The sequence below is a fragment of the Protomyctophum parallelum genome (genome assembly GCF_964188405.1).
Source record: "Protomyctophum parallelum genome assembly, chromosome: 1".
Lineage (NCBI taxonomy): Eukaryota > Metazoa > Chordata > Actinopteri > Myctophiformes > Myctophidae > Protomyctophum > Protomyctophum parallelum.
This window is the reverse complement of record NC_139697.1, coordinates 74,908,821-74,932,976: the sequence shown is the minus strand read 5'-3', so window position 1 is coordinate 74,932,976 and position 24,156 is coordinate 74,908,821. Positions and strand designations below refer to the sequence as shown.

The 24,156-nt window shown below is 43.1% G+C and overlaps 1 protein-coding gene across 1 annotated transcript in view; it reads right to left on the bottom strand.

Annotated features, from left to right (window-relative positions):
- LOC310863168 (relaxin receptor 2-like) overlaps nt 1-24,156 on the bottom strand; it is a 138,239-nt gene that overhangs the window by 17,288 nt on the left and 96,795 nt on the right. Inside the window, exons 10-16 of the mRNA XM_083771330.1 lie at nt 23,749-23,823; nt 17,394-17,465; nt 13,634-13,705; nt 11,945-12,019; nt 3,641-3,712; nt 3,418-3,489; nt 2,111-2,340 (exon numbers count right to left, since the gene is read on the bottom strand). Coding sequence (XP_083627456.1) covers nt 2,111-2,340; nt 3,418-3,489; nt 3,641-3,712; nt 11,945-12,019; nt 13,634-13,705; nt 17,394-17,465; nt 23,749-23,823 — 668 coding nt within the window. The remainder of the gene's footprint in view (nt 1-2,110; nt 2,341-3,417; nt 3,490-3,640; nt 3,713-11,944; nt 12,020-13,633; nt 13,706-17,393; nt 17,466-23,748; nt 23,824-24,156) is intronic.

Here is a 24,156-nt window from a genome sequence, read left to right as displayed (position 1 = left end):
AACATGCGTAAGCTACTGTAAGAAAGTAACAGTGGAATATCTATATAATGAAACTATACATATAAACTATACATATATACTATACTATGCTATACTATACATAATATGTATAGCATACATAGTACATATTATTATATTATTACATAGTACATAGTACATATTATGTACTATGACGTGCTATGACTACATACAATGCAATTATAGTGCTGTCTACATGACATGGTATAAGTCTGTATCAAATGCTATCTAAGTCTACATAAATGCTATCTAACGGGGTGGGGTAAGTGCTATGGGCCATGATGGAGTCTGAAAAGGTGGGTTTTCAGACTACGGCGGAAGATTGGGAGTGATGCTGCAGTTCTGACTGCAATGGGAAGTGCAGTCAGAACTGCAGCATCACTCCCAATCTTCCGCCGACAAGTACTGCCAGTCATTAAATTGGTGCTGTGGGAACCAACACATGGGCATCGATCAAGAGGACGTCCCACATTAACATACGTGGATGTACTCAAGAAAGACATGATGACTGGAAGCAACGATGAAGGGCTCGACGACCTAGAGGGGGCCCCTGGGCGCACGCACGCACGTGTTTTACCTTTGAGTGCCCGGATCGTCTGTTTTTTCTATGGCTTGATCCTGTTTGATCCGTGTGAGCACCTTCTATATACTTTTTACTATAGTTACCTTTTTATCTCTACGATTGATTATATGTTTTTAACCTTGTAGCACTCTGGGATTCCCTGTGAATGAAAAGTGCAATACAAATAAAATTAATTATTATTATTAGTTCATGTTAATGTTTTCCGTTAAAGGAAAACATTAACATTACAGGATCACAATGGAAACAAGCCCCTAGGGCATTTTGTGTTATCCTTTTAGCATCGTTGTAAAATCCTACCACTGTACTATTTGCAAACTGTTAATAAAGTATACAATCAATCAATCAAAACCTTACATTTACATTTTCCAATTTCTCTCATGTACCCCCTGTACTATACCCGTATTCCCTGTAACCCCTGTATCCCTGTAATACTCGTATCCCCATTTGAGGATCGACCACTGCGCTACACAATTGTTTCCAGAAGAACAAATTTAGAATATGTGTTCCAGTCCTTTAAAGTTTAAAGGACACTCACGCACGCAAGAACAAAAGGCCTAGGGAGCCAAGACAGAAAAACAGCACTTGAGTGTCGACAGGTAGTGTGATGAGTGGCGACAGGTAGTGTAAGGAGATTAAGGTGGAGTGGATAGAATGGTGCAGTGGACGGGAAAATAAATTCAAGAAATCCATGACCATTTCTCCTATGTCCTCCATCCTAAACAAGCCTCCTCGCCTCCAATGTCCTCCATCCTAAACAAGCGCTCCTCCATCTGCCATAACTTTCAGCTTTCGGAAATACAGAAGGGCACAGTGGTAAAGTGCCTGCCCACCACCACAGAAGTTGGGGGTTCGAATCCATCGCGGCGCATTTGTCATCTATCTATCTAGTATACCGGTAGATAGATGCTTGAGAAATGCACTGAGACAGATTCAAACCTACAGTAACGAACACAATTGACCCGTGTTTGGAGGAGGGAAGCGGAGCGGGGAGCTGTGGTGGCGAGTGTAGGACGGAGGCCCATAATCCCCCAGCTTTCAGGAAGAGAGGCACTTTTCTGACTTTTTGCTCATTTGCGCAAATGAGCTTTGCGCTTTCTGGGACAGAACAATCAACCATGTTGGAGTGGGCACCCTCATTCTATAGTTTGTAAGGTAGGCAGTGGTCTGTCTGGGAAGGTCTCCTATACTCAGAAGTACAAGTTGTTGCGTAAGCACATGATTCTTTAAAAAAAACATCATCAAGGTGACATCATGAAGGTTTTCTTTTAATTGAACTGACTTAAGCCCTAAACTCAGCAAGAGGAATTTCCAAAACTTTGGGCTAAATTAAAAGACGTGTGTTTCGTTGTATTGTATAATTTTCTGATGTATTGAGTTCGCTGAAGGGGTTTTTTCCTAGCTAGGGCGCAATATCAACAAGCTGGTGTCAATGCCTTGCATGTTCCCTCCGCGGCCGTGGATAAAAGTGTCTGAACCCGGACAGCGAAGGTGTGTGTAATGTGAACTCACAGCAGAGGACTTTGATGCAGGTGGTGTGCAGGCTGTTCTCGGAGCGTATCAGCGACCTCATGCCGATGACGAACAGGTTGCCGACGCAGGTGAGGACGGCCATGACCCAGACGGACACCCTCAGCACCACGTTGGCCAGCAGGTCCTCGAAGGACGAGATCCCGTCCGTGTTGGGCTTGCAGGAGCGGACGTGGGGCGCGTACGAGCAGTACTGGAACGTCTTGAAATAGCTACAGGGTGATGATAATAATAAGGCTCATGTAAAGTACTTTGTCGCTGTGACAAACAGCAATACAAATACCCCCTACCTCTTTGACGAAATTACACTTTGATACAATGTAAAGTAGTCAGTGTACAGCTTGGATATCAGTGTAGATGTTATTTTCCCCTCAAAATAACAAAAGAAACACAGCCATTAATTCCAAACTGCTGGCAACAAAAGTGAGTACCGTACACCCTTAGGTTCAAATTGGGCCCACATTACTTTCCAGCACTGCCTTCACCCTGGGCCGCAGTATTCCAACATGATAATGACCCCAAACACTCCTCCAAGATGACCACTGCCTTGCTAAAGAAGCTGAGAGTAAAGGTGATGGACTGGCCAAGCATGTCTCTAGACATAAACCCTATTGAGTATCTCTGGGGCATACTCAAACGGAAGGTGGAAGAGCGTAGGGTCTCTAACCTCCACCAGCTCTGTGATGTCATCATGGAGGAGTGGGAGATGATTCCAGTGGCAACCTGTGAAGCTCTGGTGAACTCCATGCCCAGGAGGGTGAAGGCACTTGGGCCCAATTTGGACATTTTCACATAAGGGTGTACTCACTTTTGTTGCCATAGGAGTTTGGAATTAATGGCTGTGTTTTTTGTTATTTTGAGGGGAAAATAAAACCTACACTGATATCCAAGCTGTACACTGACTTTATATTGTATCAAAGTGTAATTTCTTCAGTGTTGTCTCATGAAGAGATATAATGAGATATTTGCAAAAATGCGAGGGGTGTATTCACTTTTGTGAGATACTTTTACTTTAAAGTGATTTGTTCTTTTGAAAACAAAATCGCGCTGTGAGCTTGTAGATCAGCTATTTTCAGAATGCAACCAAGTGTAAAATCTGCCATTACGACGCCATCAAGGCACCGACAAATTACATATTTGCCAACAAAATCAACTGTAGATTTTGTCGACTAAAATCACATGACATTTAGTCAACTAAAACTAGACTAACACCAGAGAATTTCAGGTGACAAAAATATGAAGAAAAATAAAACGTGTCAAAATCAACACTTGAAGCATACCATACGTACATATGAGAGAGGTTCTTCATGGGCAGAAACATCCTAGTCTCAATGTCTGGGACGTCGATTCCCTCCAGGGCTCTGTCGTAAACACAGAACAGATAAACAACAAACGTCAACACTATCAACACATGTCCTTCTGTGTGTGTGTGTGTGTGTGTGTGTGTGTGTGTGTGTGTGTGTGTGTGTGTGTGTGTGTGTGTGTGTGTGTATGTGCGTGGCATGTACTTACAGGGACTGCAAATCGGTTAGATGGACAAAGTGATCACTGTGAACCCGCAGGGAGGGATTGTAGGAAATGTTTCTGTCACAAACAGAATACAGGTGGTGAGAATTTGACAAAGGCTGGATGACAGGTGAATGGTGGATTGTAGAGGCTATGAAATGGATGACAAATTAAAGGAAAAACAGAAAAGAGAACTTGATAAAGGCTGGATGACAGGTGAATGATGGATTGTAGACTGTAACAGCCGTTGGCTGTATTTATTATTATTTTGTTTAGCAAGTGGTATGATAAATATATGTATTTATTGCTATATCCATAAATATATTTATATCAGTGAATTACTGGTAATATATATATATATATATATATATATATATATATATATATATATATATATATATATACACACATGTATATTGACAGCCTACTGAGCACTTGTCTAATGGCGCCTACTATGGCTAGTGTGTGTGTTGTTATTACTTTGCTTCCTCCCTGCTGCAGAAGTATGAAATGTCCCCTCTCGCTCGCCATCTCGGGGGCGGGGCCGTCTCTGATCACTTGGGAGTCTGATTAGCTCGCCAGTGGTCAGCCGGTCACGTGACACGCCTTGGTTACCCGGCGTGTCTAACCATTAAATCTCAGTCCCTGCCGGGACTCCAACGAGGGAACACTGCTCGCCGTTCGTTGTGGGTCTTGTCTCCAGACGACTGTGTTAATTTCGTTATTTTACTTTGTTAAGCTTCTGATTGCTTTACCAATTCTGTTTTCCTTTGAGCTCCCTTCAGGAAGGAGTTGGTAAGCTTAAAGATGGAGTGCCATGATTCTTTTCCACCCTAAAACATGAGGGTCTTCAGGTCTTATTGTTATATAAGTAGGAAGAAGTTTTTTTTTTTTTTTAAGTACAGTATTTTTTTTTTCATTGGCACGTTTGACTGTCAAGGGTTCAGCCTCCAGGAATACAACTCTTAATACACCATTGCACATAAAAATGACTCCAGGGTGTCTGATGAAGTACTGTCACCTCATAGACACATGCAAAACTGGAAAAATACAAAAATTGTGGCACTCCATCTTTAAGTTAGTTATTGTTCCTTTGTTATTGGTTAGGGATTTCAGTTAGTTAAGTTTGTTATTATTATTATTATTATTGCCTTATTTTTCTTTTGTGACCATATACCATTGTAAATAGCCTTGACGCCTATAATCTGAAAAGCCATAACCTACGTATGTACGTTGATTCACTTCCAACATTTGTTATTGAGCCATTCTAAGAGAGAAACTGAACATTGTAACTATTCTTGTTGGTTTTTGTTGTTCTTATTGGATAAGTGGTGTCTGTCCTCCCTTTGATATGTTACGGGCAATTGAGAAGCGCCTAGACTGTGTATCAACTGGTCCGTAACAAGACGCTATGAAATGGATGACAAATGCAGGTGGAGCGAAATCCAGACGCGGCGGAGACGTAAGTCGCGATCTATTATTTTCCGTCCCGGCAGAACGGGACTCGTCGCGGCTATATCTACCCGTTTGCGACGTAATAGGTTGACTATTATTTTCCGTGGCGGCAGAACGGGACTCGTCGCGGCTATATCTACCCGTTTGCGACGTATAGGTAATTCGTTGCAGCGTAAAGAATCCGTTGTGGCGTGAGCTGGACTCGTCGCGGCAGAATGGGACTCGTCGCGGCTATATCTACCCGTTTGCGACGTGCGCCTCGCCGGTCCGATTCCGTGGAGCTCTCCGCCGTCTCCAGGCGAGCCTGAGTGGTTCTCTGGGGTTCCAGCAGGCCTTTTTCCGCGCGCATCGTGCCCGGGGAACGGCCCACGCGCCCGGGCCTGGCACCACCGCGTGCACCTTGCCGGTCCAGTTCCGTGGAGCCCTTCGCCGTCCCCAGGCGACCCTGCGTTCCAGAGCTGTCACCTGTTTTGCCCACCGAAAATAGCAGATCTACCAGCTCCTACATACGGGATGGCCCGACCCGCGTCTGTGGACCCCTGGGGATCACGGTAGTCCACGGGGGTCCGTCTGTGTGTGTGTGTGTGTGTGTGTGTGTGTGTGTGTGTGTGTGTGTGTGTGTGTGTGTCGCATGCGTGCGTGCGAACTTCGTGACAGTGGTGCATTACATTGTATTTTGATTTGAAATAAATAATAAATTATTATTAACGAAAAACATCTAATACTATTTTAAATTGGTCTAGTAAAGTTAGTATCAGAAGCAGCAACCATGCAGAGCTATACCAATCAGATTAAATAGGCTATAAGCCTTAAACGTTTGACAAGCAATATTCAAAATACAACTATAGTTGTATTTTGCATATTGCTTGTCAAACGTTTAATGTTTGCTTCTGATTAGTTACTAACTTTACTTTACAGATCCACAAGCTCGAAAACCACCTGACGGGCCGCCCAAACGGGTCCGGGGACCCCCGGGCGGTACGGGTCCCCGTGGACCCTTGGGGATCAAGGGGGGCCACGGGTGTCCACGTTTGCGGAGACGCTGCCTTCATATTATCCTACTTTAATAACAAGCAGCTGATCTACAATTGACAATTTGACATGTCATTGCGTCGTATTCTGTCTGTCTTTCACGCACGCACGCAGACATGTCACAGACCACCACATAACCATATTTGTATGGCCATATCGTTTATAGGCCTTATAGCTGAATAGCGCCGGCCGTCGGGGGTTCATTTGGTTCCAACCGTCCCATTATGGTCAACACTTATGATATGCTATTGCATTCTTCCAACTAAAGATTTAAATATTAATCTGGCAGCTCCGAAAATAGCAGAAGATGTAATGCAGTAAATGACATGGCACGGACTGGCTCAGAAAATCTCCCTGCATCATTATATCAAAACCAGGCCTATACTGAATGTAGGCAATTGAATTCCATTACTTTTGTTTCAATCAACTGAACTAGACCAATAAAATAGTAGGCTAGTATTTAGGTTTTTCGTTAATAATAATACTGCTAATTATTATTGAACGGTAAGTACGCTGGTATGTACGCTATGGTACACTATAAGCTTGTATATCTGTTTATTTTAAGCATGCCGCCGCATTCTGTCAGAATCTCGTGTGTGTGTGTGTGTGTGTGTGTGTGTGTGTCGCACGCGTGCGTGCGTGCGAACTTCATGACAGTGGTGCAGCATTACATTGTATTTTGATTTGAAATAAATAATGATGAATAGATGTCTATACTGTTGCTTGTGTGTGTGTTATGCTATAGGGTTAGCTGGAACACACGCCCTGTATGATCTGTGGTGCGCATCTACAAGCTCCAAGTGTTGTGTCCACATGCAGTGCGTTGTGAGCTTGCAGATAGTCGGTGCCCCACTATAGAGAGATGGTAGGGTAGTGCCCAAGCCTATTCCTATATGATCTGTGGCTATATTAAAGGCCTTTTATATGTGATCTCACATAATGTGCGAGTCAGAGCTAACGTTACTCAATGATCATTTGCCGACTGATTGATATCACAGCACAGCGTGTGCTGAGAGAGAGAGAGAGAGAGAGAGAGAGAGAGAGAGAGAGAGAGAGAGAGAGAGGGGGGGGGGGGGGGGGGGGAATGTGCTCCGTTCATTGGCTCTATATAGGCTGTGCGAGACAGGATTATTTTAAATAAATATGTCTCTGTCTCTGCGTCTCTAGAGCTATAACATATATAGCACACATGTGCACACATGTGTGCTATATGTTATAGCTGTGCTGTGATATCAATCAGTCGGCAAATGATCATTGAGTAACGTTAGCTCTGACTCGCACATTATGTGAGATCACATATAAAAGGCCTTTAATATAGCCACAGATCATATAGGAATAGGCTTGGGCACTACCCTACCATCTCTCTATAGTGGGGCACTGACTATCTGCAAGCTCACAACGCGCTGCATGTGGACGCAACACTTGGAGGTTGTAGATGCGCACCACAGATCATACAGGGCGTGTGTTCCAGCTAACCCTATAGCATAACACACACACAAGCAACAGTATAGACATCTATTCATCATTATTTATTTCAAATCAAAATACAATGTAATGCTGCACCACTGTCATGAAGTTCGCACGCACGCGTGCGACACACACACACACACACACACACACACACACACACACACACACACACACACACACACACACACACACACACACACACACACACACACACACACACACACACACACGAGATTCTGACAGAATGCGGCGGCATGCTTAAAATAAACAGATATACAAGCTTATAGTGTACCATAGCGTACATACCAGCGTACTTACCGTTCAATAATAATTAGCAGTATTATTATTAACGAAAAACATAAATACTAGCCTACTATTTTATTGGTCTAGTTCAGTTGATTGAAACAAAAGTAATGGAATTCAATTGCCTACATTCAGTATAGGCCTGGTTTTGATATAATGATGCAGGGAGATTTTCTGAGCCAGTCCGTGCCATGTCATTTACTGCATTACATCTTCTGCTATTTTCGGAGCTGCCAGATTAATATTTTAATCTTTAGTTGGAAGAATGCAATAGCATATCATAAGTGTTGACCATAATGGGACGGTTGGAACCGAATGAACCCCCGACGGCCGGCGCTATTCAACTATAAGGCCTATAAACGATATGGCCATACAAATATGGTTATGTGGTGGTCTGTGACATGTCTGCGTGCGTGCGTGAAAGACAGACAGAATACGACGCAATGACATGTGAAATTGTCAATTGTAGATCAGCTGCTTGTTATTAAAGTAGGCTAATATGAAGGCAGCGTCTCCGCAAACATGGACACCCGTGGCCCCCCTTGATCCCCAAGGGTCCACGGGGACCCGTACCGCCCGGGGGTCCCCGGACCCGTTTGGGCAGCCCGTCAGGTGGTTTTCGAGCTTGTGGATCTGTAAAGTAAAGTTAGTAACTAATCAGAAGCAAACGTTAAACGTTTGACAAGCAATATGCAAAATACAACTATAGTTGTATTTTGAATATTGCTTTTAACGTTTAAGGCTTATAGCCTATTTAATCTGATTGGTATAGCTCTGCATGGTTGCTGCTTCTGATACTAACTTTACTAGACCAATTTAAAATAGTATTAGATGTTTTTCGTTAATAATAATTTATTATTTATTTCAAATCAAAATACAATGTAATTCACCACTGTCACGAAGTTCGCACGCACGCATGCGACACACACACACACACACACACACACACACACACACACACACACACACACACACACACACACACACACACACACACACACACACACGGACCCCCGTGGACTACCGTGATCCCCAGGGGTCCACAGACACGGGTCGGGCCATCCCGTATGTAGGAGCTGGTAGATCTGCTATTTTCGGTGGGCAAAAGAGGTGACAGCTCTGGAACGCAGGGTCGCCTGGGGACGGCGAAGGGCTCCACGGAACCGGACCGGCAAGGTGGTGCCAGGCCCGGGCGCGTGGGCCGTTCCCCGGGCACAATGCGCGCGGAAAAAGGCCTGCTGGAACCCCAGAGAACCACTCAGGCTCGCCTGGAGACGGCGGAGAGCTCCACGGAATCGGACCGGCGAGGCGCACGTCGCAAACGGGTAGATATAGCCGCGATGAGTCCCATTCTGCCGCGACGAGTCCAGCTCACGCCACAACGGATTCTTTACGCTGCAACGAATTACCTATACGTCGCAAACGGGTAGATATAGCCGCGACGAGTCCCGTTCTGCCGCGACGGAAAATAATAGTCAACCTATTACGTCGCAAACGGGTAGATATAGCCGCGACGAGTCCCGTTCTGCCGGGACGAATTGATATTTACGCCAGAACGTACTCGAATATACGTCGCGACGGAAAATTATAGGTCGCAACCTACGTCGTCCGTCGTGAATGGATTTCGCTGTCTCTCGACAAATGAAAGGAAAAACCAACAGTCTGTGTCTTAAAGTAAAGGTGGTATTGGGCCACCGCGTGTTGCACTTTCAAAGTTTCAATGTGCCGTGGCATGGTATCAATGGTGGAAAGTACATAAGTACATTTATTAAATTACAATACTTAAAGATGGAGTGCCATGATTTTTCTGTATCTATGGAGTTAACATTTCTCTAATAGACCCCCAAGTGTGGTTAGAATATTCAAATATGTCTTCTCTGCGTATTTTTAGTTTCTTCATGAAAGCTGAAAGCCTTTGAGTCAAAAGGCTCAATCGAAAAGTCACCAGTAGTAACATCATAAGGCATACTTAATGAACTGGTGGGTGTGGCCACATAAAAAACAAATTTTAACATTTTCTGTACAAATCTTCCTCCTAGTATAATCATAGTAGCTGATGATCATGTTTTAGGGGAGAAGAAAATCACGGGACTCCATCTTTAAGGACAATTTTGAGTAACTTTACTTTACCTCGAGTACGTCCATTTTTCAATACATTAACATTTAGGTTAGTTTAGTTCGATCATCATCCACAGTATAACACATCATTACAATATCAGATTACATCAATAATTTCTGTTTTGTTGCTCGAAAAGGCATAGGCCGAAGCTCAGAGTTTATAGCCTATCCTTAATACATGTCAGTTTATACTTATACTCCAGTACGTCTCAGGGGCAAAAACTGTGTACTTCTTACTCCTCTACAATATGGATACAGTATAGTATATATACTGTATGCACATAGGGTTGGGATTCGGAACCGGGTCCATTTCAGACCCGTTTCCGACATTGCGGATCCGGAGCCGGTTCCATCGTTTTTTTTATTAACGGTTCCCCAAACGGTTCTCATCAGTCGTCATTTAGCTCCGCTGTGTCTGTGCATGCATGCAAGCAGAGCCTGGGGTGACGTCACCCCACCTACATGAGTGAGTGGGGTCTGGGAGGATACACCCACTGTTCTGTGCATTCAGCGAGTGGTCACCGCCGCGGAGCAAGTGGGACAGTATGTCGAAGAGATCTCCAAAGTGTGGTTAACAGAGAGGGAAATTACTCTGAGGCTGAGCACGCAGTGCAATACATGCGATGCCATAGTTTCCTGCAAAGGTTGTTGCAACTTGTACCAGTTGCACCACGTCCACATTGAGGAAACATCTCAAAATCAATATGCCTACACGAGTCCACAACTCACGAGATTAATCTAGGCACATCGTGTTTGTGAGCCTGCGGAAAGCCGTGCCTGCACTCCCTGCAGCTCCACCACAGCCGGCGGGGGACGAGGATGATGCAAGGCTGGTTCACTTTCCCCAGGCTAGTAACGTTAGAAAATAAAAACTAGTAACTTCTACAGAGCTTTTCATTAGGCATATTGTACAACTGTTGTTAATGTTGTTACTGTTAATTTAGAACACCAATGACTCGATGTCTTTCTGTCTGATATTTTATGAATTACGTTAACTGTAGAGCCAAATCAATTTGTCTGCACTTTATATTTTTACAACTTATAAGCAACTCAACTGCTTTTGATTTGTCTCTAAATTAATCGCATGACTGTTGAGAGCCCAGCCTTTAGGTGCATTTATACCTCCATAGATTGATTACTTTATAAACAGTTTGCAGAAAAAAGCACAGGAACGTAGCCTACAGTTCAATAGGTCTGCTAAAAGGATTTTATAACCCAAGAAAGCACTGGCTTGTTTTCCATTAGGGTAACTGGAGTCCTTCACATTAAATTAATCTGAACATTAAAGACACAACATTTGTCACCACAACAATATCATTATTGCAATGTGTACTGTATATTTAATTTACAGTACACATTGCAATATACAATACAAATTGCAACAATGATATTGTTGTGGTGGCTAGCTGGTGGTGGTGAAGTTTAAATAATAGTGCCACCTCATAATTGTAAAGTGCATTTTCAATAATTTAATTTGTGTTTATTATGTACTTGGTTAGGTTAGTTATACGTAATATAAGCATAATCTATGTTTGAAAAAAAGGGGGAAATACTATTAGGAACCGTTAAGGGAACTGTTAGGAACTGGAACCGTTAAAGAGGGATCTGGCATGGATCCGGGCTCTGGCTCCGCACCCAGGCAGTGTTAACATTATAAATGACCCGCTGAAAGGTTTCATAAAATTACAGGAACCAAATAAATTCATACACAATCCAAAATAAATTCAGAAGGCTCTAATGGACGATAAATCCGATATTTGGTCCAGGACCAGCTTAGAAGTTGGACGAGATTAGTTTTTCCAAAATAAAAGTGCCCACATTGCACATAATTATGTCAAACAGTAATTAGCCTTGAGCCAGGTATACATTATATAACTCCAATCACTCACAATGGATTTGAGTCTTAGGCAAGAAACATGACTTAATACTCACAGCTTGAGGAGAGATCTTGAGAGACTCTTAAATGTGTTCCTTGGCAGTTCCTTTATCCTGTTGCTGGATAAGTCTCTGAGAGAGAGAGGGGGAGAGGGAGAGGGAGAGAGGCGCGCACGCACACACACACACACACACACACACACACACACACACACACACACACACACACACACACACACACACACACACACACACACACACACACACACACACACACACACACACACACACACACACACACACACACACACACACACACGATTATTCAATCATTATAAATAAATATTTTGGCATTTCAGCGGGTCTCACACAGTGACAGGTGATTATTCAATCATTATCCAATAAAAAAAGCCATCATCAGTGTCATGCGTCATAACATTTGGCAAGTTGTTTTTGCCTTTGCGCTTTGTTATGCCAGCTATTGTTATGGCACTCGTGGTCAGTTTAGGTACATGGCCTTTACTTTCTTTGCCCTCCAGTGCTATGAGAGTTTCTTTAGCTGTGCACCCAAATAGCATGGGAGCTGTGCACGGCTCTACTCTTTATCTTCATGCCTACATTTACAACTAAAATTTTCGCAATTTAAAAAAATTGCAGATTGTGGTTGCCGCAGTGGCATATGCCCCTCCCACTAATATTGCCAGTCAATTACAATTTCAAGTCACACCTTAGATCATGTGTAAGTAATTCAGAGGGGATTTAACCCCCAAAATTCATAGTTTATCAAGGGTGCAGCTTACATATTTTAATTTAGCATCACAACTTCCTTGCAATATCTTCCTCATAAGAATCAAAATTTGTGAAGTGGGACATTTTGTAGTTACAGCAGAGACAGAGAAAGATGAATGGGGCAAGGTTGAAAAAGAACAAGGGGGTGCAGCATGTGCACGAACACGCACGTGAAGTGCATTCATGACATAAAATGAATTTGACACTACCTTCCCTGCACCGTCTGTGCCTCTACTTTTCTACTGTCTGTACTAGTCACAAAGAAAATAACATGTCATGGTGACTGGAGCACCCATACAAACCTTCCAAGCATACAAAGAGGCTAATGGCGTTGCTCTGTGGAGGAGACCTCACGGAGGAATATCTTAGCCTCTTTGTATTCTCGGAAGGCTTGCAAAGACATTGTAAGGCTCTGTCTGGGACATGCATCCATCTGCCTGATGTAGAATAATAAATAGAGGGTCACGGTGACACATGCGGTAGCACTGTCGCCTCACAGCTAGAAGGTCCTGGGTTCGATTCCCGCTGGGGGTGGTGTGGGCGTGTTCTCTCCTCCGAGTCATCAGTGCCTACACCCTAGGTGGGGTTGGAAAAAGGGCCTTTCTGTGTGGAGTTTGCATGTTCTCCCTGTGTACCTTCACAAAAACTGGTTGGAATAATGTGTTCCTTCCAACCGGGGAAACTCCCCCCCTGTCAGGTGAAATGAAGCGACTTGGACTCCTCATGCATTGAAGGAAGCATGGGGTCAGTTCGTTGCTCTCGCCAGGTTGGCTGAGGGAGTGTAGCGCCCAGGTCAGATTACAATATTAGACAATTGACACTGGGTGAAGAAAAATAAAAATGATAATAAAAAGTAGATGTGTCTGAGTCAATCCTTTGTGTTTGGATATATTTTGGGCCCGTGCAGGGCTCTAACACATGGATGGAGCCATGGAGGAGGTTGTTTACTTTACTTACAGTTCCTTCAGGTTCCACAGGGACTGGAAGGTGTTCTCGGGTATGGATGTAATCCTGTTGTCCATCAGTGAGCTGCACAGGACAAGAAGGGAAAGTCAGCAGAAGTCATCAGGGGTGGAAAAAACAGGACTGACGTGGATGTGGCTCAGGAGCGGTTGTTGTCAGGGTTCTTTGGCTTACTGTAAATCGCTCTGGATTAAGAGCGTCTGCTAGATTGTCTACCATGCTAAATGCATCTGCTAAATGCTTAAATTGTAAATTGTAACTGTAAATTGTCAAGGAATGGAAAGGTTATCTTTTGAAAATAGCCGATCTACAAGCTCACAATGCGTCGCAATGCAATGCATTGTGAGCTTGTAGATCGGCTATTTCCAAATGGCCAAAATGTATATAGGGCTGACGTGGTTACTGTATGTTTTGTAATAATAATCAGAATCTACAAAGTAACTAGTAACTAAAGTTTTCAATACATGTAGTGGAGTAGAGTTATATTTGCCTCTGAGATGTAGTGGAGCAGATATAGCAAGTATTGGAAATTGGAAATACTCAAGTAAAGTACAAATACCTATTTTTTTTTGCTTAAGTACAGTACATGTACTTAGTTACATGATATCCACCACAGGTACAGCATAACGGGTACAACGAGTATAAATGGGTAGAACGGGCATTGCGTTCCCTGCGGTCATTGGTCTAAGTATCAATTAATTTAAACATCTCGTTGTTTTCTCTTCACAGGCCTTGTTGCTTTTTCTCTCTCTCCCCTTCAGCTCCACATTTTCTCTTTCTCTTTCTCCCCTTCAGCTCCACGTTTTCTCTTTCTCTCTCTCCCCTTCAGCTCCACATTTTCTCTTTCTCTCTCTCCCCTTCAGCTCCACATTTTCTCTTTCTCTCTCTCCCCTTCAGCTCCACATTTTCTCTTTCTCTCTCTCCCCTTCAGCTCCACGTTGTCTCCTTCTCTTAGTGGGAATGATTGATAATGTAATGTAATTTATTGTCATTGGAAGTGTAGCTGATGGTTTTCCGACGGGCGGTCCGCCTGCCCACACATTTGCTCGCGCCACATTTGTTCTTTTTTTCACAGCAGCACAGGCCTCTGGGCCGGCGGAAAGCAACACAAGCCAAATACACATCTTGATTCATCTCACATCTTGAAGAAAAAAAAACTATAATTACTGACATTTTGAAAAATCGCTATGGGTGGGTGGGTAGTTTATTTCTCCTTTCAGAAAAGTAGAGCCCGCACTCCCAACTGCATGGCAAAGAGCAACTTTAGTTGAAAGCTTTGCTCTTTAGCATACAGTTGGAGTGCGGGGTCTAAATGTTTGTCTTTTTGGCACAGCACCCAATGTCAACGTGGGTCAATTTAAGGTATGCTTTGTATAGTTCTCATCTCACCAATTCAAAACTCGTTTTATTTTGTCCTGCGGTTTGACAGGCCTTTGAATGCAGTGATTACCCCAGCAGGCCATCGGGAAATGAGCTTGGCAGCACATTTTAAAGTTTATAAAGATAGATATTTGAGGGGGGAAAGAAATTGTGCATTTATATAGCGCCTTTATCCAAGGTGCTTTACATAGATTGTGCATTCAATTCACCCACCCGGCGGAAACCATGCAAGGCACCAACCAGCACATCAGGAGTAATTAGGGGTTCAGTGTCTTGCTCAAGGACACTTCGACTCTGGGGGAGCCCGGGTTCGAATGTCAAACCCGATATCACCCAAACACGGTGAACTAGCACAAATTGGCAATTTCGTACATACAATACTAGTGAAAGCCACGCCTCCGTCGCGGTCAAAACAGTAGTAGTATGATATGTACGGATTTGGGGGTTTTCTAGGTGTGTAAATGTATGGATTTTGGGGTTTTCTAGGTGTGTACTGTAGGTACGGAATTGCCAATCCGTGCATGCTATTTCACTGTGTTTTAATGAGATTGGGCTGACATGACGTATAGTAGCTACGCCAACAGAAAACACTAACCCCGCAAATAAAAACGTTTTTAAAAAGTGTTAAAGCGTGTGTGTGTGTGTGTGTGTGTGTGTGTGTGTGTGAGGCTGCGCAACCGTGACACTTGGTTGTGAATACCAACCAAAAGCCATTTTCATGCTCGGACAGACCCAGCTATTTTCGTGCTCGGACAGACCCAGGCAGCCAGGGACAGATGCAGGAATTCAATTCAAATAATAGCAAAAATAGCTGATCTACAAGCTCAAAACGCGTCGGCTATTTTTGCTATGACTGTAATAAGCAATGTGGCCCTCTGGAGTGAGTGTGGAAATATAGTGGCCCTCTCCATCATCAAAGTTGCCCACCCCTGCATTAAAAGATGGAAATCGCTGGTTTCTTTCTAAATTGGCTTGAAACAACATCTATCAGGAGACCACAAGGGGAGGTAAATGCATATTGCCATAGAAAGGAACTGCCGCTGTTTTTCTCCTTATATACTGTAGTAGTGTAGTGTTGAATTAAATACATAGGACCACAATGGAAACAAGTGCCTATGACTTTTCTGCCTTAATGTCTTATACCACGTTTACACATTTCTAAATAAAGTAGTCATTGTTATCCCTTTAGCCTAAATGTCTTGGCTACATTTACACATTTCTAAATATTCAATCAATCAAAAATTTATATTTTTTTTTCCGAGTGCAACAACATGCCAGTGTGGTGAAACTTAATTATCATATTTAAGTTCCATCTTCATTTGTGTCAAACTGTGGCTGAAAATAATGTCAACGCTTTAGATTCCTGCACATGGAAAACTGGGGATCAGCTACACGCAGGGTATGTGGTTGTGTATATGTGTGTGCATGCTTGTGCATGTGTGCATGCTTGTGCATGTGTGCATGTGTGCTACAACAACATAATACCAATGGCTGAGTTTTCCAAAATAAATATGCATAGTGAGTATGCGTGTGGTTCTTCTCAACAACACCCCTTTTCACTGTGAACATAGATATTCCGTGCATAGATGTGCCATGCAATGGTAGGCTTGACCGGTCAATAAAAGAATGCTGAATTAACTAGCTTGTATTGGTAACTTTGACTGCACAATAGCCACCCATTTAACCTCCTTGTATAGCCCTATATGTATATGTATTAACCCACAATTTAATGTTATTCCATTTAATTCACGTGCACAATGGGACAGTACTGTTTTCATATAGGCCTACATTTACCTTGCCGACATCACTCCGTCTCTGAAATTTAATTTAATAATATTTGGACTGCTGGACAGCTGACAGTAGGCTATCTTCACTCTTAAATGTGTGTATATATATATATATATATATATATATATATATATATATAGCAATTTAATTTCGTTGTTGCTGAAGTAGGCCTAAATGTTTGTTTAATTTCAAAGTTTTTATATTTAAATGAGATGAAGAAAGTCACCACTCACATCACACATTTCTCTGTGAATGGTTTTACTACTGCCACATGTGGACAGGTGTGTGTGTGTGTGTGTGTGTGTGTGTGTGTGTGTGTGTGTGTGTGTAGGCTAAAGACGCTTTAGGGAAACGGGTTTGCTTCTAAATGTATTCATGCAGGCCTTACGTGCGCAATGAGGACAGGTATGGCTGTACTCTAGTCTAGGTGGTCTATTTCTATGTTGTTGTGTTTGACAGTGTTTCCCAAAAAAGTTCATAGTGTCTGATTGGCTGCCATGCAGCCAATTAGAGCCTAGAGGGGTGTGTTCAAGCTACGACATTGTCAAGCTACGACATTAGCATTTGTTCACCATGTAATACTTACAGAACTGTAAGTTCACTGCAGTTCTTCAACAAGGAATAGTTGAGCAGCTGAATCTGGTTCCCAACGAGGTCACTGACAGAGAGAGAGAGAGAGAGAGAGAGAGAGAGAGAGAGAGGGGCATAATTATGTGTGCGTGAACGTGACAAAATGGCAAATGGTTGGGGCTCCATTTTCGTCACCGCTAAACCCCATAACCCTAAACTTCTTTGCCTTTTTTACAAAAACATTTTTGAATAGTTCAACTAGCCAATCCACGTAGACTAGCCATTTTAACTATTCAAAAATGTTTAGCAAAATAGTAAAAAAAGGCAAAGAAGTTTAGGGATAAGGGGTTTAGCTGTGACAAAATTGGAGCCCCTATTAAACCCTTGCTTCGAGTTGCTTAGTGCATTGGATGATTGCACTCTCACACAGTAATAAGGGAAAAAACACATATTGGCCATTTACACTTAATTAATTTTACACTCAGTGTTAGAAGAAAGGAGGGACACCCGCACACCCCCACTTGCTAGGTTCAGAGCATTTATTGTTCAGAAGCAACATTTCGGTCTTGCGACCTTCCTCAGGCTTAATTCAGAATGGGCTGACATTGTCACTAAATACATTTGAGAAAGTCTAAACAACACTCAGTTGGGTGGAAGATCTACCCAACTGAGTGGATCTTCAGTTGGAAGATCCAAAAGCAGCCACAACAGCTTGGCACCTCCTCCTCATGCTGGTCACCAAACCTATAGCCACATCTTGTTGTGGAATGGCATCCCATTCCTCAACCATGTTTTGTTGCAAGTCATCCAACGTGGTTCTGTTGGTCACTCTAGCACGTACATCATGTCCAAACTGATCACACAAGTGTTCAAATGGGTTGAGGTCTGGACTCACGGCAAGCCATCGCATCCACTCCACTCTCACATTCTGGAGGTAGGCTACTCTGTAATGATCCTGGCTCTGTAGGGGCGAGCATTGTCATCCTGGAGGATGATTCAGATCATATGATATCGGCCACTGGCTCCAGAATCTCATCCCAATATCTCACTGCATTTGAGATTGCCTTCAATGATGACAACCTCAAGTTCTGTCTTACCTGTGCGAGAGATACTGCCCCATACCATGCCAAGCTGTTGCAGCTGCCCAATAAAGTAAAAATACCTCAAAATTGTACTTAAGTACAGTACTTGAGTAAATGTATTTACTTTATACTCCACTGGTGGGGGACGGTAACTAAGTACGTATAGGCTACTTGAGTACTTTATGACGTAAGGTAAGTACGTAAGAGTGTACATGTGTAGTTCTACCTTTCAAAGACAAACTTCCTACTTTTGACTCCACCACATTTCTAAACCTCGACGGAGAGAACACATTATTACACGCTCCACTGGTTGTCTGTTGGTTTTGGCGCCAAATCTGGTTTTGGGTCACAGACGGTCGGCGTACCACAGATGTCTGGACCGGTCACCACTCGGCCACACGGTCACAGTTTAGCTGCACTCCAGAGACCAAAGACATAAAAGAAGACATTTGGAGTGGAGAGATATTGGATGGCTGTCGAGACCACTTAATATCTTAGTTGATGGGGGATCCCCCATAGGCTCTATTCTCTATAGTCTCTTCAAAGGCAGGCGTGCTCGACTATAATACGGATGAACTGTCTTTGGCCTCTGACTGTCGGCGCAAATTCCAGAGTGATATAGAATATCAGGAGAACGAAGCCATGCACGCACAACTTGTTCAAATGTTTTACCGGTTTAATCTGCCACAGCAGCAGTCTTCTTCGGTTGCTGTTAGCCCACAGTGGCCTGCGACTGAACTGTAAACGCACTCTGTCAAGTGTGTGTGTGACTGTGTGTGTGTGTGTGTGTGTGTGTGTGTGTGTGTGTGACTGTGTCTGTATGCGTGTATGTGTGTGTGTGTGTGTGTGTGTGTGTGTGTGTGTGTGTGTGTGTGTTTATGTGTCTAAAAACAGGGTGGACCAGGGTGGTTTAGGGATACCGAATCTGCTGTTGTACCACTATGGCTTTTTGCCTGCGGCATTTGGCACAGTGGTCACTTCCTCAGAATGTGCACCTCCATGCACCTGCATAGCCGTGGGCGTGGTTTTATGGTACCATAGAGATTTACACAAATATAAGCCTAGAATGAAGACAACTATGGAAATCAGCCCATGTACAATCAATCACAGTGGGGCATAATATATTCCTTCTCTATGCTTAATATGCTTTGTAATGACAGACTTCTGGCTGCCCCTCCATACTGTGAGTAGATCCTTGCTTGCTCAAGTGGTTTCATTTTGTTCATATATTATAGAGACACACGGGGACTACAAATTTCACGCCCCCAAATGAGACAGCATCCCCACTTTTGGTCTGTTAGAACGGTGTACTGCAGGCCAGACCATAGAAGTCCATTGAAATTCAACTGTAGTTAGCCTACTTTTAAAATAATATGAAATGAACTGAAGGCTATATTGAATTTGAATAAAAATATGTTTCCAAATGTATGAAGTGTCTTTGTTAACATATATTGTTGTTTTCTCAATAGAGGATGTATTTCACATTTAATTTACCACTTGAATGAGTTACCCATAATGTTAACAGAGCAGAGGGGAGACGGCAGACAGAGAACCTGTCGTGACTTACAAGTCGATACGAGGCTACGAACGCCGACTTTGAAGAGTGGAATTCTCAATAATACATCCCGATCCTGACTGACTTTGTTATTCATGTCTATATTTTGAACATGTCACAGGCTTACTAATATGTTCTACTAACCGTGGAGCTCCGATGGTGTATTTTACCGTTGTCAACTTGTTGTATAATTAACTTGGCTGAATAGTTGCATGGGTAAATAACCCAACTAAATGAAGGAGTGACATATCCTGACATTTTCAACTACCTAGTGAATTCTCCAGATGAGTATTAATAATTAGTCTTGCAAAATGCTGTTTAGATCCTTTTCAACAAATACAAGCATATAAAACAAAATACAACAAATATATCTGGTTATTGAAAACCTCAAGGGATGCAACCGTGACGTATATACCGTGCGGTCACTTTGACTTACAATGGTAGCACTTTTCACAAACTGATGGAGTATATTATAGTACATTGTGGGATGTATATTGAGATGGCAGGTATGTGACCAACAATGTGACATTGAAAAGGACAAATCAAACATATGGGACACTTTATTGGAACACAAACAAATCGCTACAGCCTCAGTAATGAACGAGTGAAATTAGGGTATTTTCTAATGCCTCTCATAGGGATTGCATTGGCAGCTGCAGTACACGTTGAAACGGAACAGAAGTGGTGCCGCTGTCTCAAATTTGTAGTCAATGCGTGTCTCTATTCAGTATTTTAGCCATGACGTGAGCGCCCCCTCCTGAGATACTTCCGGGTCCCACTTTTGTGTCCCCATAGAGTTATACTGTGACGCTCCGTCAGACTAAATCTGAGACGAAAACAACCACGAAAGTCTCTTTTTACCGCTTTCCTCGCAACAACAAAGCTGCTGCTCTCCCAAATCTGGCTGTGACAGGCCGTCTGCCCCACACGTAATACTATCGCCATTTTATTTCATTGTGTCAACTAAATCCTCATTAATTGCAGACTAGATTCAACATACTCAAGCCTGCACACATTCTAAATATGCCCCCGAAATATTGTACTGAGCAAATGGACTGTTACCACCTTCAATAATAATGATAATAATAGTCTTTATTGTCTCCACATCATATATTTTCTTTGTCATGGACACTAGTACAAAACATTAATAATTCTACTCGAGTTGGAAGCATTAAGACCCATTATAACCCTCAATGGCTTCCTTTCTGAAAAATAACGTCATTGTAAAAAGATTCACACGTTTAGAATGATGTGGGAAAATAACAAATAAAATATTAATCACAAAATAAAATAATGTGAATGATTGACTGAAGCAAGCAGTGATTCATCTTTTCTCAAGCAATGAAATTCAGGTTGCCTTGGACTCGGTGAGCCCGATGATGATCCAATGAGAATTTCAGCTATACTGTCAGATGTGCACCCATTCACACTCTCTCTTTCTCGCTCTGTCACGCACGCACGCACGCGCACGCACACGCACGCACACACACACACACACACGTTAAAATAGGAGGATTCTGCCCCGACAGCAACAAAATGAGTTTCCCCAGAGCTCTATTCGGAGTGGAGTGAGCAGTGGGGTAAAGTACTTTTACTTAACCCACTTAGACCTGAGGACGATTCTCAAACATTTTCATGTCAAGGACCCCCAAAAATATATGTAATTGGCCGCCGACCCAATCTGAAAATATGTTTTCCAGTGACTCCCCAGAAGCGAAGAGTTTAAAAAGTTTGCTCTGAAAGAATATATTACATTTATAGTACAATTGACGTATTTGTACTTTACTTGTGTATTTCCAACACTTTTACTTCTACTCCACTACATCTCAGAGATAAATACTGTACTTTTAATCGACTACAATTATTACTTTAGTTACTAGTTACTTTGAAGATTTGGATTATTATTACACCTTCAGTTCTATATACGGTACATTCCGGCAATTTGAAAATAGCCGATCTACAAGCTCACAATGCGTAACGATTGGATGCATTATGAGCTTGTAGATCTGCTATTTTCAAAAGATTTTTTTTTAAACTTGAAATGGGACATTCTGTATAATGAGTATTTTTACTTTTGGTACTTGAAGTACATTTTGAATTCCGGACTTGTACTTGTAACAGAGTATTTCTACATTGCCGTATTAAGTAAATAATTGTGTACTTTTTCCACCACTGGGAGCGAGAATGGAGGAGCTGGCCATGCGAGACCGACCACCTGCTGCAGGCGCCGTGGAAAGCAAACGCCAAACTGACAGAGAACCGGGTCAATGCGAGCAATTTATATCCATCAGCTAAATTGGAAGAGAAATGTACTAAAACATTGGCTGGGGGGCCGATATATAGTGCACTGCACAATATAAACAAACATGACACGTTCTAATTTAACTGGGCATGATTCCAGTAAACAGACTTCACTTCTCATCTACTATACGTGAGTGGTACATTATCCTCCTCCACACCTCCTCTTCTCTCCTCACTTCTATTTTGTTGTCATTTCCTCATGCTCTCCTGCATTATGCTCGCTGTATCTTATAGTTAACTACAATTACAAAACTAGAATTTTCATTTTAAATGAGGCTTTAAAATGAGGCTTAATTTACAGAAAACGACAACTTCAACCTGTAACCGGTATTTAAAAAGCTTAAATTGAAAATAACTAAACTAGATAATTTCCTTAGTTTTTAGTTTTAGCATTGTAAAGCACGAGAATCGTGCGTGCCTGACACAGGCGTGCAGCCTGTGGCGCGCTCGAGTCTAACGCCATGCGGTCTATGGTGGTGGTGTTTCTCTGCGAATATCGTTTGTCCGAGTGAGACACACACACACACAAAGCGTACATATTGAACAGAGGCCACTGACCGCGTTGTTTCCGTGGTGTTGTTGCTTTCCCTTGTTCAATGCGATACAGAAAAGGGCTCTTTTAGTTTTACTTTGAACACGGAGCAACAGACTGTCTCCTGCTTGTAGGAAAGGCCCACTGTGATTGGCCAGTAGTCACACCCCCCCACCCAACCCGGTTGAAGATTCAGAGGTAACGTGAGTGACGTATCACGGCCAGAAAGCACAGGCGTGAACGTGTTAGGCAGGAGTGTTAAGCCCAACACACACCGGGTGTGCAGCGACGCGGCACAGGCGTTGCCGCGCGGCAACGCCTGGAAAATAGAACGGTGGCGTATCGGAGCGTCAGGCGAGGCGTGAATGCGCGTCGGACGCCGCCGGTGTGTGTGAGGCCCTTTAGAGAGGCAAGCGGCTGACATCCCGTAAGAGGGCACTTTTGGACAAAAATTGCTAAATAGCTCAAAATAGTAGTAAATGCTGCATTTGTGGTCTGGAGAGGGAAGTTGTTTTACAGACGGGTAAAAGGGCAGGGGCTGAAGCCCCCTTTGATGTCTGTGTGTGCACGTCCCTGGGCACCTCCGCAGATCCGCATACATGACAGTCTGGGATTTGTCCACCTGAACGGGCGGACAAAATGGTGTGCTCTGTGGGCACAAAAGTATTGAAAGGTGGCGCGAAACGTTGCACGCAGAGACACATTTTGAACCTTTGATGCATCAGTGTGACAATGTATGAACAAGTAGGGCCTAGGGTGTTAATAAAAATAAAAGAAAAAGAAAAACACTGAAAGTTAAACTATGGCCGACAGGCGACAGCGATATAATAAACCCTGGTCCACCAGCAACAATGGTAATACACTCAAACATACATTATGTAGACACACACAGTTGACTCACAGCCAGCGAAGAACGGGCATGTGATGACAGAAGCTGGGATGGGACAGCTGCTCTAGAGAGGTGTTCACCATGGACCTGCAGAGAGAGAGAGAGAGAGAGAGAGAGAGAGAGAGAGAGAGAGAGAGAGAGAGAGAGAGAGAGAGAGCACTTTTTCTAGTTTCTCTTGTGAGGACCAGGGAAATTGTCCACACACACACACACACACACACACACACAAGGATGAAGGCAAACAGAGCTTGACGTGTGCATCTCTTGTGAAGCGAGGTGTGTTTGCGCTTGAGACGGCACCGCTGTCACTACAGTGAACTGAACAGAAACATCTATTCACCTTCCACAAAAGGAATATATTTCAAGAGATGCAAGAGGGGGTTTATTTGACACTCACTCATACAGGCACACGACGCACAG